This window comes from Tetrao urogallus (assembly GCF_951394365.1).
Source record: "Tetrao urogallus genome assembly, chromosome: 7".
Taxonomy (NCBI): Eukaryota; Metazoa; Chordata; class Aves; order Galliformes; family Phasianidae; genus Tetrao; species Tetrao urogallus.
The window spans coordinates 51,312,333-51,325,479 of record NC_136820.1 but is presented as its reverse complement, the minus strand read 5'-3'; the positions used below and the strand labels follow the sequence as shown (position 1 = coordinate 51,325,479).

Here is a 13,147-nt window from a genome sequence, read left to right as displayed (position 1 = left end):
TTGGGCGCTGCGCGTCGCGTCCCCGCGGGCGACCGTGTCAGCGCGGCCGCGCTCAGGGCGTGCAGCGTCCCTACGGCCACCGGCGCGTTTGTCCCCCCCGGGGTGGCGACGCTGCGGTATTTGTGGCGGTGCGGAGGCGGCGCGGTGGTGCGCGGGGTGACAGCTGCCGGTGGCACCGCAGGTGTCGGGTGCGCGTCACCGCGAGCGCGAGTTGCCGCGTGCCGGGCGGTGTTGGTGTCACCGCGTGTCGGCACCGCCGTAATTGTGTCACCGTGACTGATGGGTGTCGGTGGCACGGCGGTGCCGAGGGTGCGCGCTCCGGCTGTGCGGCTGGGGGGGGGATGTCACCGGCGTGCGGCTGTGCTCTGTGGGGCTGAGGGTCCGGATGTCCGGCCCCCCCCCCCCCCCCCCCCCCTCCGCCCCTGACCCCGACGCTCCAGGGCAGCGCCGTCACCCCGCGCCCTGGGACACCGCGGGGACGCGCAGCTCCCGTCCCCCCCCCCTCGTCACCCCCCCCGGCAGGCGCCATGTGCGCTCCGTCACGCGGCTCCCGGGGACGCGGGGGTGGCGGTGAGGAAATCCCCGCGTAGGAGGCGGCGGTGACACGGGGCCGCGGGGCAGAGAGAGCCGTCCCCGTGTCCCCAGTGATGCCACCGCCGTGACATCCTCGATGCTGCCGCCGGGATGTCCCCGGTGATGTCACCGCCGTGCCCCCGCCGCTGTCACCGCGATGTCCCCGGCGTCGCCATCGCGATATCCCCGACGCTGTCACCGCCACGTCCCTCTCCCGAGTTCCCCCGCAGCCCCGGAGGCAACAGAGCGCGGGGCGGTGGCAGCGGATTGGGGAAGGGGGGGGGGGGCACACAGTGACCGCGTACCGGGGGGGGGGGGGGGGGGGTCCCGGCGGTGCCCCCCGCTTTGCACAGAGCCGGGAGCGCTCCGAGACCGCGGGGGGTGGCGGCGGGCGGGAAGCGGAGGAGCCTTTCCCCAACCCCCCGCCGCGCAGGGGTTAACGGGGGGGGGCGGGCGCTGGGGGCGGCGGGGGCCGCGCAGCGGGGCAGGCTGGGAAACATTTCCGCCCCAATAATTCCCGCTCGGCGTGGGGGGGGGGGGGGAGACACCGGGTCGGGGGCTTCGGGGGGCGATGGGTGCGGGCTTGGAAGTGCGGGGGGGGGCGCGGGGCCCCCGCAGCGCCCCGGCTGAGGATGCTGGCGGCGCTGCTGCAGCTGCTGCGGGACCTCGCGGGGCCCCCCCCGCCCCGCGCGGGCCCCCCCATGCCCGGCGCCCGCCTGAACGCTGCGGGAGGGCAGCGCCGAGAGCGGCAGGTACAGGGGGGGTAAAAGGGGGGGGGGGGACGTTGGGTACCAGCGAATGGATGGAGGAGGGGGCTGCGCACCGCGCTCCGGGGTTCGGGGTTATGTAAAGCCGCCCTCCCCCTCGTTTCAGCCTGCCTCCCCCCCCGGCGCCGCCGGTCCCATACGGGGACGGACGGGCGCAGCTGCCGGGCACTGTGCCGGGACGCAGGGACGCGCACTGCGGAGAGGGTGCGGGGGGGGGGCTCCCCGCGCCGTACCCACCCCCTCTGACTCCCTGGCCTAGAACCCCACCGCAGGGCTGTGCGGGCCTGGGGGGGTACGGGGGGGTGCAGGAGGTCGGAGGTCAGGGAGGTGTTGGCACAGCTCAGGGTTTTCCCCGCCCCCCACCGCACGCAGATGCCCCGCGGGATGCGATTGTAAGCATCCCCCCCCCTCATTTCCATGGAGCCCGACCGGCAGCACCGGGGGTGGTGCTGGGGAAAGGGGGGTAGGGGGGACTTTCAGCAGACAGGGACGTACCGAGGTGAGGGCTCCCCTCCATCCCCCTGTACCCCAATGCACTCCATTGCACCCATTGCATCTTTCCGCACCCAGCTGCACCTCACTGCTCTCCACTGAGCCTCCCTGCACACCAGCCATGCAATCGCACCCCACTGCACCTCTCTGCGCCCCACTGCCGGCTACTGCTCTCAGCATGCATCCCATTGCATCCCATTACAACCAGCTGCATCCCACTGCATCCCACTGCATCCCATTGCATCCAGCTGCATCCCACTGCATCCCACTGCATCCCATTGCATCCAGCTGCATCCCGTTGCATCCCAATGCATCCCATTACATCCCACCGCATCCCACCGCACTGGGGAGGGGGCCCCAACCAGGACAGCCTGCGGGTTGGGGTTCTGCCTCACGGGACGGGCGCTGAGCCACTGCCACCCGGCCAGGTGCTGTCCCTGGGTGCCGACGTCCTCCCCGAGTACAAGCTGCAGGCGCCGCGCATCCACAAATGGACCATCCTGCACTACAGCCCCTTCAAGGCGGTGTGGGACTGGCTCATCCTGCTGCTGGTCATCTACACCGCCATCTTCACGCCCTACTCGGCCGCCTTCCTGCTCAACGACCAGGAGGAGGCCCAGCGGCACAACTGTGGCTACTCCTGCAGCCCCCTCAACGTGGTGGACCTCATCGTGGACATCATGTTCATCATCGACATCCTCATCAACTTCCGCACCACCTACGTCAACTCCAACGAGGAGGTGGTGAGCCACCCCGCCAAGATCGCCATCCACTACTTCAAGGGCTGGTTCCTTATCGACATGGTGGCTGCCATCCCCTTCGATCTGCTCATCTTTGGCTCCGGCTCTGAGGAGGTGTGGGGATGGGGATGCGTTCGGTGGGGATGGGGATGGGGTGGGGGCAGAGCTGGAAGGGGGATGGCGTAGGGTTGAGTTGGGGGCAGGGTTGGGTTGGACTGCTGTGGGGTTGGGTTGAGTTGGTGATGAGGTTGAGCTGAGTAGGGAATGGGGTTGGATTGGGGTTGGCGTTGGGTTGAGCTGGGGACAGGGTTGGGTTGGACTGGTTTGGGGATGGTGTTGGATTGGGTTGGGTTGGTTGAATCGGTGATAAGGTTGAGTTGAGTTGAGCTGGGAATGGGTTTGAGTTGGGGGTAGAGTTGGATTGGATTGAGTTGAGTTAGGGGCAGGGTTGGGTTGGGTTGGATTGGTGATGGAGTTGAGTTGAGTTGGGGGTGGAGATGTGTTGGATTGAGTCGAGCTGGGGATGGGGCTGGGTTTTGTTGGGGATTGGGTTGGATTGGGTTGGGTTGGGTTGGTGATGGGATTGAGTTGAGTTGAGCTGGGATGGGTTTGATTTGGGAATAGAGTTGGGTTGGATTGAGATGAGCTGGAGATGGAGTTGGGTTGGGGATGGAACAGGGTTGGATTGGGCTGAGTTGGGAATGGGATTAGGTGGAGTGAGTTTGGAATGGGGTTGAACAGGGGACAGGGCTGGATTGAGTTGAGGTGGGGATGGGACTGGGCTGAGTTGAGTTGAGGACAAGGCTGGGTTGAGATGACTTTTGTTGATTTGGAGACGGGGTTGGGTTGGGCTGAGTTTGGGATGGGGTTGGGTTGGGGTTGTGTTGGGTTGGAGGCAAGATTGGATGGGGCTGAGTTTGGGATGGGGTTGGGTTGGGGTTGTGTTGGGTTGGAGGCAAGATTGGATGGGGCTGAGTTTGGGGTGGGGTAGGGTTGGGGTTGTGTTGGGTTGGAGGCAAGATTGGATGGGGTTGAGTTTGGGGTGGGATTGTGTTGAGTTGAGCTGGGGATGGGGTTGAGTTGGGGAAAGGTTTGAGCTGGGGACAGAGTTGGGGATGGGTTTGAGTTGGGTTGAGTAGAATCGGGGACAGAGTTGAGTTGGGGATGGGTTGGGATGAGTTGAGTTGGGGAGGGTGTTGAGCTGGGTTAAGATGGGGTTGGGTTGGATTTGGGAGGGGGTCAGGGTTCACTTGGTTTGGACTGGGGGCACACAGACAGCCCAGATTCTCCGTGCATGGAGAGCAGCTGGGATCTAGGGCTCTGGCCTCCCGTGGGGGTCCCGCAGCACTCGGTGCCGCCCCACAGACCACCACACTGATCGGGCTGCTGAAGACGGCGCGGCTGCTCCGCCTGGTGCGGGTGGCCCGCAAATTGGACCGGTACTCTGAGTACGGGGCGGCCGTGCTCTTCCTGCTGATGTGCACCTTCGCGCTGATCGCGCACTGGCTGGCCTGCATCTGGTACGCCATCGGCAACGTGGAGGGGCAGCGCATCGGCTGGCTGCACTCGCTGGGCGACCAAATCGGCAAGCCTCTGAACGACAGCAACCCCCTGTACGGCCCCACCATCAAGGACAAGTACGTCACGGCGCTCTACTTCACCTTCAGCAGCCTGACCAGCGTCGGCTTCGGCAATGTCTCGCCCAACACCAACTCGGAGAAGATCTTCTCCATCTGTGTCATGCTCATCGGCTGTGAGTGCAGGGGGGGGATGCACAGGGGGCGGAACACGCGCATGTTTCTTTCCTATGGGAGCGGTGAGGGGCTGGAACAGCTGCCCAGAGAGGCTGTGATGCCCCGTCCATCCCTGGAGGTGTTGGAGGCCAGGTTGGATGGGGCCCTGGGCAGCCTGGGCTGCTGTGAGATGCGGAGGTTGCTGTCCCTGCCTGCGATGAGGGGGTTGGAGCTGTCACGATCCTTAAGATTCCTTCCAACCCGAGGCATTCTATGATTCTATGATGAGGGTGACGGAGCACTGGAACAGGCTGCCCAGGGAGGTGGTGGAGTCTCCTTCTCTGGAGATGTTCAAGACCTGCCTGGATGCCGACCTGTGCGACCTGCTGTAGGGAAACTGCTTTGGCAGGGGGGTTGGACTCGATGATCTCTGGAGGTCCCTTCCAACCCCTACAATTGTGTGATTCTGTGATTCTGTGATTCTGTGTGTGCGTGTGCGACTGTGCTGCGGATCCTGCGTCTGTCTGTCTGTCTGAGCATAGCTGTGAGCGTGCACATGAGTGCTGCCCCCCACCCAACGCCATTCCCAACTCAACGTGTGGAGAACCCTGCGGTGTGGGGTCTGTGGGGCAGCCCCGTCCACCACCCCGTGCCCTCACTGCTCCTCACCCCGCACAGCCCTGATGTACGCCAGCATCTTTGGGAACGTGTCGGCCATCATCCAGCGGCTGTACTCGGGCACGGCGCGCTACCACACGCAGATGCTGCGTGTCCGCGAGTTCATCCGCTTCCACCAGATCCCCAACCCGCTGCGCCAGCGCCTGGAGGAGTATTTCCAGCACGCCTGGTCCTACACCAACGGCATCGACATGAACGCGGTAAGCGCCGCCGGCCCCGCTGCGCCCGCTGCCAGCCGAGCCGCGCCGTGACGCCGCGTCCCCGTCCCCGCAGGTGCTGAAGGGCTTCCCCGAGTGCCTGCAGGCCGACATCTGCCTGCACCTGAACCGCAGCCTGCTGCAGAACTGCAAACCCTTCAAGGGAGCCACCAAGGGCTGCCTGCGTGCCCTGGCCATGAAGTTCAAGACGACGCACGCTCCGCCCGGGGACACGCTGGTGCACGCCGGCGATGTGCTGACTGCGCTCTACTTCATCTCGCGTGGCTCCATCGAGATCCTGCGTGGGGATGTGGTGGTGGCCATCCTGGGTGAGCCCCGGGCCGGGGTGGTGATGAAGCCACGTGTCCCCGCCGTGGGCTGACCCCGCGCCCCAATCCTTCCCCAAGGGAAGAACGACATTTTTGGGGAGCCGCTGAACCTGTACGCGCGGCCGGGGAAGTCCAATGCCGACGTGCGTGCGCTCACCTACTGCGACCTGCACAAGATCCACCGTGAGGACCTGCTGGAGGTGCTGGACATGTACCCCGAGTTCTCCGACCATTTCTGGTCCAGCCTGGAGATCACCTTCAACCTGCGCGACGTGAGGGAGGGGGCAGCTGAGGGGTGGAGGTGGGAGGGGGCACCACGGGGACGTGGCTGGGACGCGGCACCGCGGCGCTGATGGGGACGTGGCGCTGCCAGGTGGTGCTGCGTGCTCCCGCCGCTGTGCCATAGCCCACAACCCACAGCCGTGGGGGTCCGTGGCACCACCCCCTCACCATTCCCTCCCGCAGACCAACATGATCCCCGGTTCCCCGGGCAGCGATGAACTGGACAGCGGCTTCAACCGCCTGCGCAAACGCAAGCTCTCCTTCCGTCGCCGCACAGAGAAAGGTGAGGGGTCGAGGGGTGGAAGGGGGTGGGGGCCCCGAGGGGTGCGTGACCCCTCTGTGTGTCCCCCCCTCAGATGCGGAGGCCGCCGGGGAGCCACGTGGTGGGCAGAAGGCGCTGAGGCTGAGCAGGGGCTGCCAGGCACCGGGAGCCCCGCGGGGGCCAGCAGAGTGGGAGCCGTGCCACTGCAGCTCGCCCTCCAGCTCCCCATCCAGCGATGAGGATGAGCACCCAGCACCCGCCCCGGGGGCCGCCGCTCTCTCGCCCTTCCGCAGCCCCCGGCCCGGAGGTGAAGCCCCCACAGCCACCGACACTGAGGAGCGCGAGGGCAGTGATACGTGCAACCCCCTCTCAGGTGGGGACGGGACGTGGGGGGCTTCTCACTTCTCTGCTTCCTGCTCTGTGTGGGCAAAGCATCTCCCAAAGCCCCATCTCCTGCCCTGCACCCTCATTTCTCCCACACGCTCCAGCATCCTTGCCTCTCCTGCAGCACCGTTCCCCATGCTCTCCCATTCCTGCTCCTGCATCCCTCATCGTGATTCTACTTCCCCGCTGGTTCTGCATCCCCACGCTCCTGCATCTCCCCTCCATACTTCTGCATTCCCATGTTCCTGCGTTCCTTCTCCTCACCCACACCCCCCTGCCATGGTCCTACACCCCCAATTCCTTCTACATCCCCGATCCCCCATGCAGCTCCTGCATCCCCCTACCTCCTCCTTTCTGCCTCCCCACATCTCGTAGTCCTGCATCCCCATTCCTTCTGCATGTCCACCCCCCCCATGCATCTCCTGCATCCCTGCAGCTCCTCCTTTCTGCATCCCCACATCCCGTGCTCCTGCATCCCCGTTCCTCCCCCACCCCATCCCTCCCTCCCTCGACACCCCCTACACCACACCGATCCTTCCCCACCCGCCCCCCTCTCCCCCAGGAGCCTTCTCGGGGGTCTCCAACATCTTCAGCTTCTGGGGGGAGAGCCGGGGGAGGCAATACCAGGAACTGCCCCGCTGCACCATCCCTGCACACGCAGCCCTTGGGATCCCAATGCCCTCCATGACTCGCCGGCAGCGCTCCGAGGTGGAGATGCGCCTCGACCTCCTCCAGAAGCAGCTCAATAGGTACCTCAGGGGGTGGTGAGACCCCCGGCAGACCCAGGGGGCGATCGGGGGGTCTGCCGGGGGTCTCACCACCCCATAAGCAGTGCCCTTTAGCAGGGAGCCCCCTGCATGCCCCATCACTGTCTGCCTGCAGGTTGGAGACGCGGATGGCGGCGGACATCAGCTCCATCATGCAGCTGCTGCAGCGCCAGGCTGCTCTCGTGCCCCCTGCCTACAGCACGGTGTCATCCCCTCATCAGCCTCCTGGTCCCCCCCCGTGCCCGCTGCAGCCCATCCTCCCCATCACCCCCATCCAGCCGCTCTCTCAGGTGAGCACCCCCAAAATGTGGGGCAATCCCACAGGTTTGGGAGCAGCCCCTTTCCCTGCGCCCCATTTTCCGGCTCTGTGGCGAGCCAGCACCATTGCAGAGACCCCAAGATTTGGGGTAGCCCCTCTCTTGTGTCCCATCTTTCGGCCCCACACTCTGCTGGAGTCACTCCTGTGCCCCCCAGGTGTAAGGCAGCCCTGCTCCTATGCCCCATGGTGAGCTGGGGCCAGTGCTCTACCCCTCAGATTTGGGGCAGCCCTTCTCCTAGGCCCCGTTTCCCTTTCTTCTTTCCCCATGGTGAGCTGGGGTGACACCTGGCCCCCCAAATTTGGGGCAGTTTCTCTCTCCTGTCCCATTTTCCAGCCCCACAGCAAGTTGGGGACACAGCTGAGTAGTCCATATTGGACTGAACCCCATCTTCCAACTGTATGGAAAGCAGGGGGGCCACTGCTAAGCCCCCCAGGTTTGGGGCAGCCCCTGTCCCATGTCCTATTCCCTAACCCTAACCTTCCCCACAGTGAGCTTGAGTGACTCCTGAGCCCCCCAGGTTTGGGGTGCCCCTTCTGCTATGCCCTATCCCGCAGCCTCATGGTGAGCAGGGACCATTGCTGAACCCCCCAGGTTTGGGGCAGCCCCTCTCTCATGCCCCGTTTTCCAGCCCCACTGCTCTCTCCCATGCCCCACAGAACCCGTACCTGGGGGTCCCACCGCACACCCCATCCCGGTGCCCCGCATCCCCTCACTCTGCTCTCTCCCTCAGGTTCCCAGCTTCCCAGTGCCCCCAGAGCTGCGCGGCGCTGGGGGTCCCCCGCCGCCCCCCGACGTGGTGCTGCTGCTGGAGCCGTCCCCACGCCGCCGCTCGCTGCCCGGCCCGCTGCCTCCCGCGCAGCCGCTGCACAGACACTGCTCCGATCCCGGCAGTTAGGGGGCAGCGCGGGACGGAGTCGGGACCCCCATCCACGGACGCGGGACCCCGTCCCCAGGACGCCGGGGTCACGGCTGCCGTCCCCACGGACATTGCGCCCACGTTAGCTGGCCTAACCCCGGGCCGGGCCGGTGGCAGCGGGTGTGGGCTGCTCTCGCCCTTCCTCCTCCTCCTCCTCCTCCTCCTCCTTCTTCTCCTCCCCATAGTGCTGCAGCGAGGGGACGGGGGAGCGGGGCAGTGTGCGTGTATGCATTTCCGTGTGCGCACGCCTGTCCTCGTGCACAGATGTGTCTGATGCACACGTGTCTTTATGTGCGCCCTGTGCGTCCGCGTCCGTCTGCGCGCTGCGGCCCTCTGCCCCGTCTGCTTTGTGCACACGTGGGGCCGCGTGTCCGTGTGCTTGCCGCTGCGGCGACGCTGCGAGTGTCCCGGTGTGCTCCTGGTGTGCAAGGTGCAAACGCGCGCCTTCTCCGGGCGTGGGGTGGGCGCATGTCCTTGTCTGTCTGCCGTGGGGCCGCCGTGGGGCAGCGCGTGGCTCCGGCGTCTCCCCTCCCCGCGCTCCCTCCCCACGGCACAGGGGTTGGGGGAGGTCCCGCTGTGCCGCCGCACGCACAATGTGGCGGGGAGGGCTGGGGGGCGCGGGCAGGGTCCCCCTGCAGCCCCCCAACGCGCGTGCCGTGTTCGTGCCGTCGTCCCGTAGGTCTCTGTGTGCCCCCACCCCCAGCCTTTTTACACCGCCCTGCATGTCGCCTTCTGCGGTAGGAGCCCCCGTCCCGCACCCCAATAAAGCGGACCGAGGACTGCAGTGTGTGTGCGGTGCGCTCAGAGCTGGGGGGGCACAGCTGGGGACCCCCGGGCTGGGGGAGCAGAGCGCCGTGGGGGGGATACGTGGGCGCACGTGGCCCTGTAAGGACACAGAAGCCATAGGATGACTGCCGATGTCGGCACCATGAAATATTGCAGCATCGGGGGCCCCGTGCACGCAGCCCCACAGATCAGAGGGCGACACGGGAGGCACTACCTGAGCCCCCCGCGGTGCTCACACGGGCCAGTAGGTGCCATTGTAGGAGAAGGGCTCTGGCGCCACGCAGGGCCCGGCGCTGTCAGGGGTCCAACGCTGCACCTCCAGGCGCGTGAAGTCGGGGTCCTGCGGGCGCACGATGACGGCACCGCGCGACGCCATCGACGGGTCTTCGTCAAAGAAGTTGAAGGGGCGCAGGAAGAAGCCGACGCTGTTCCCGGGGGTGGCCGTGTTGGGGATGTCCTCCGCGTGAGGGATGTGCAGGAATCCCACCGTCACCCAGGCCACCAGATCCTGCACAGAGAGGCAGCGGCCATCAGCGCAGCACGTGGCGCCGGGACCCCGGCGGCCCCCCCTGCAGCCCTCTCCCCTCATCACCTGGTCCTCGATGCTCTCATCGTTGCGGATGAAGCTCTCGAAGCTGACAGCGGGCTCCCAGGGGTTGTTCTGGTTGTAGAGGCTGCTGCTGGACGCCTCGCTCTCGCGGTGCCGCGTCACGGCCAGGTGGTACCTTCAGAGTGGGGGGTCGGGGACAGCGTCAGCCCTGGGGCAGCGCATGGGGCTCTGCGCCCCCCGGCCCCCCGGCCCCACCTGCCCCACGCGACGCCCTTCTCCTCCTTCCAGCCGCGGGGCAGCACGCGCCCGGCGTGCGAGCGGTGCTGGATGCGATAGCTGCGCGCGTGGCCCCAGCGGTTGCGCTGGCGCGGGTTGGAGAAGAGCAGATAGCGGGGCAGCGGGGCGCCCAGCGGCAGGGCGGCCTGGCGCTCCGTGCGGCGCGGCTGCCGGCGCAACCAGGGCTGCACCACGCGCGCGCCGGGGCTCCACGGGTTGGAGATGTTCTCGAAGCTGATGTCCATCGTCTCGAAGCTGTTGCCGGTGCCTGCGAGCGGAGAGGCCGTCAGCTGCCGACAGCAGCACCGGGGGTCCCCCAGCGCCGCGCAGCAGCCCCGTTCCCAGCGCCCGCAGCCACACCTGCGACATCCAGATCCACCTTGTAGTGCACCAGGTGCGTGTGAATGTTGCCCAGCACGTGGCTGTGCACACGGCTGCCGTAGCGGCGGCCCCGCGGCGTGTAGAAGGTGGCGTGGATGTAGCCGGTGGCGTGCACCTTGGCCTCCAGCACGCCGTTGGGGTACAGCAGCACATCCCAGATGTAGTCATAGTTGTAGACGGTGGAGGTGGTGCGCAGCACCAGCGCGTGCCCTTCCAGCCCTGCGTAGAATTGGAACCCCCCATGGAAGTCGCTGTCGAAGTGCCGCCGCAGCGGGACGCCGGTGGGCAGCTCGAAGACGCAGAGCGCACGGCGGAAGCGCCGCGGCCCCTCGCTGTCGTACAGGTGGTGGGCGTCCAGGAAGGTGGACACCTCGGGGCAGTCGACGCCGGGCGCCAGCTCGTAGGTAACGGAGCCCATGCCCCAGCCGGCGTCCAGATACTTGGTCTGCATGGCGGCCGGCGTGTCACCGCCGTAGAAGGCGATGGCCTCCTGCACGCTCACCTCGTAGGCCACGCGCTCGCCGTTGAAGCGCACGTCGAAGAGCTGCAGGCCGGCGGAGGAGCGCAGGCGGAAGGCCAGGCTCCAGCCGCCGTACTCCAGCCGGTTGCCACGCAGGCGGTAGCGCCGGCCCTGCGGCTCGCACACTTTGGCCCCGTGCACCTCACCGGTGGTGCCGGTGGTGAAACGGCCACGCGGGATGTACGTGGAGAAGAGGTGCGGGGCCGCGGGGTCGGGCAGTTGCGCCACCACCACCGTGCCGCGCTCGTAGCGCTCAGCCAGCTCCTGCGGGCTGGAGAAGTACTGCCCGTTGTACCAGACGCTCTGCACCGCCCAGCGGCGCGGGTCGGGGTCGCGGTGATCCAGCAGCAGCTCCAGCCCCACGGGGTGCAGGAAATACCCCTCGACGAAGCGCTGCAGGATGAACCACGTGCGGCGCTCACCGGGCGCCAGCCCGCGGGGCGCGATGTCGGAGAAGGTGAGGCAGCGCTGGGTGCAGTTGTGGTACCAGAAGCCGGAGGTCTCTCGCAGCAGGCGGTACAGCGGCTCGGTGGCCGCCACCAGCGCGCGGTGCAGCAGCTCGTACTCCCGCATCGTCATGGGCCGCGCGGCGAAGGGCACGGTGTGGCCGCCCTTGAGGCGCAGCGGGCGGTAGGAGCGGGGCCGTGGAAGGGGCCCGATGGCAAACTCGGTGACGTTGGGCTCCGCCTGCGCCCCGAAAAAGATGACGGCTCGCGCCTGGCGCCGGGGCGCGGGGCCGCCGCCATCCAGGTGCCATAGAGCCGCCCGCTTGGTGGGGGGCAGCAGCTCCACCAGGAACAGCGTGTTCTGAGCCAGCGTGTCCCCGCTTTGTGCCGACAGCCCCAACTCCGGGCGGCCCCGCAGGAAATCCCGCACCGCATGCAGCTCCGCCGGCGTCAGGTCGGCAAAGATGGAGGCTTTGTCCGGCGGTACGGCTGTGCGGGCGGCGTTGGCCACCACCAGGCACAGCGTGGCCAGCGCCCAGGTGAGGCGGAGCAGATGCATCATCCCGGGCATCTGAGGACACAGCCTGGGTGTGGGGTGCGATGGGAGCACGGTGCCAGTGCCAACCCCGCATCACGCACCGCCTGGCCCCGTGGTGCTCTACCTCCTCTGGGACCCCCACCCAGCACCATCCCGCAGAGCTGGGATTCCTCTCCCCCGGCCCAAAGCTGGTCCTACACTGTGCTCTGCGTGGTAAAGGTCCCACCAGCAGGGCCGGTGTTGTGCCCACAGCTGTGCCACCCCTCAGCCTGCTGCATGAGGGTCCCCGTGCTCCTGCAGAATGCAGGGTGAGAGGGTTCCAGGGGTCTGGTGCTTGTGCTCACAGAGCAGTGCCTGAGCAGTGACGTGCCCAGCACACAGCAGTGGTTTGCACAGAGCAGTGATATCCGTGGGGATGGGGCAGCCGAAAGCAGCAGCAGCAGCAGCGGGGCTGGGGGGGGGGGGGTCACAACGTGCACAACTGCCCAGGGGGGGTGCCCAAGAAAAGGGCGTCAAGCCTGCAGCTCTGTGGGACAGGGGCTATCCTGTGGGGCTCCTCATTGCTCCAAAACATGCAGACAGAAGGTTGCAATATTGACATGGGGCAGCCCCGCAAGCTGAGCCCCCCAACCCACCGCTCACCCCCCCGGCACCCAAAGACAGCCCCTCTGAGCTCCCCTCACTCACCTCGTGTGGGTACCGCTCTGCCCCGTTCCCAGCCCCGTCCCGCTCTCGCCGCCCCCCCCCCGGGCTCCTCCACCCCCCCGGGTCAAGGCCGGAGCGGGGTTGCAGGGTTCAGCAGCAGCGGTGCCAATGGGGAGGGGCACAACACCCACCCGCCCCTCCCCGCCAGGAGCTGCACTCTTTATGGCCTTTCCGTGATCAAACTCCAGGTTCAGGAGAGATAACAGTGGGGACAGGCACGGGACGGTCCCACTCGTGCCCGTGGCTTTGTCCTGGTCATGCTGCATGGGGAGGGGGTGGGGAGGTGCTAGTGGTGCTGCCCTGACTCCCTCATCCCCTCCCCATGCCCCCAAAATCAAAGGGTGCACATTGGATGCACCCAGCCCCAGAAATCACGCCTCCATTTTATTCCCTCACGACGCTGCAGAGAGCACAGGGGGCCCTGGTATGGACCCCTACCTTGGGGATGGAGACCCCCAGAGTACTAGGGCCCCCTCACACACAGACCCATGAGGCTGAGATCCCT

The 13,147-nt window shown here is 66.8% G+C and overlaps 2 protein-coding genes across 2 annotated transcripts; one reads left to right on the top strand and one right to left on the bottom strand.

The window, feature by feature from the left end:
- Positions 1-2,140: 2,140 nt before the first annotated feature.
- Positions 2,141-8,419, top strand: KCNH2 (potassium voltage-gated channel subfamily H member 2; the record flags this gene model as incomplete). Its single annotated transcript, XM_079538177.1, has 10 exons — positions 2,141-2,686; positions 3,938-4,325; positions 4,984-5,183; positions 5,257-5,509; positions 5,588-5,781; positions 5,975-6,074; positions 6,148-6,426; positions 7,000-7,186; positions 7,320-7,494; positions 8,255-8,419. The coding sequence occupies 10 exons, from the start codon at positions 2,141-2,143 to the stop codon at positions 8,417-8,419; spliced, it is 2,487 nt and encodes an 828-aa protein (XP_079394303.1).
- Positions 8,420-9,458: 1,039 nt separating this feature from the next.
- Positions 9,459-12,908, bottom strand: AOC1 (amine oxidase copper containing 1; the record flags this gene model as incomplete). The annotated part of the gene is made up of 5 exons (XM_079538176.1): positions 9,459-9,734; positions 9,819-9,951; positions 10,032-10,320; positions 10,413-11,983; positions 12,625-12,908. 5 exons carry the CDS (start codon positions 12,906-12,908, stop codon positions 9,459-9,461), a joined length of 2,553 nt encoding a protein of 850 aa, XP_079394302.1.
- Between the last annotated feature and the right edge of the window lie 239 nt (positions 12,909-13,147).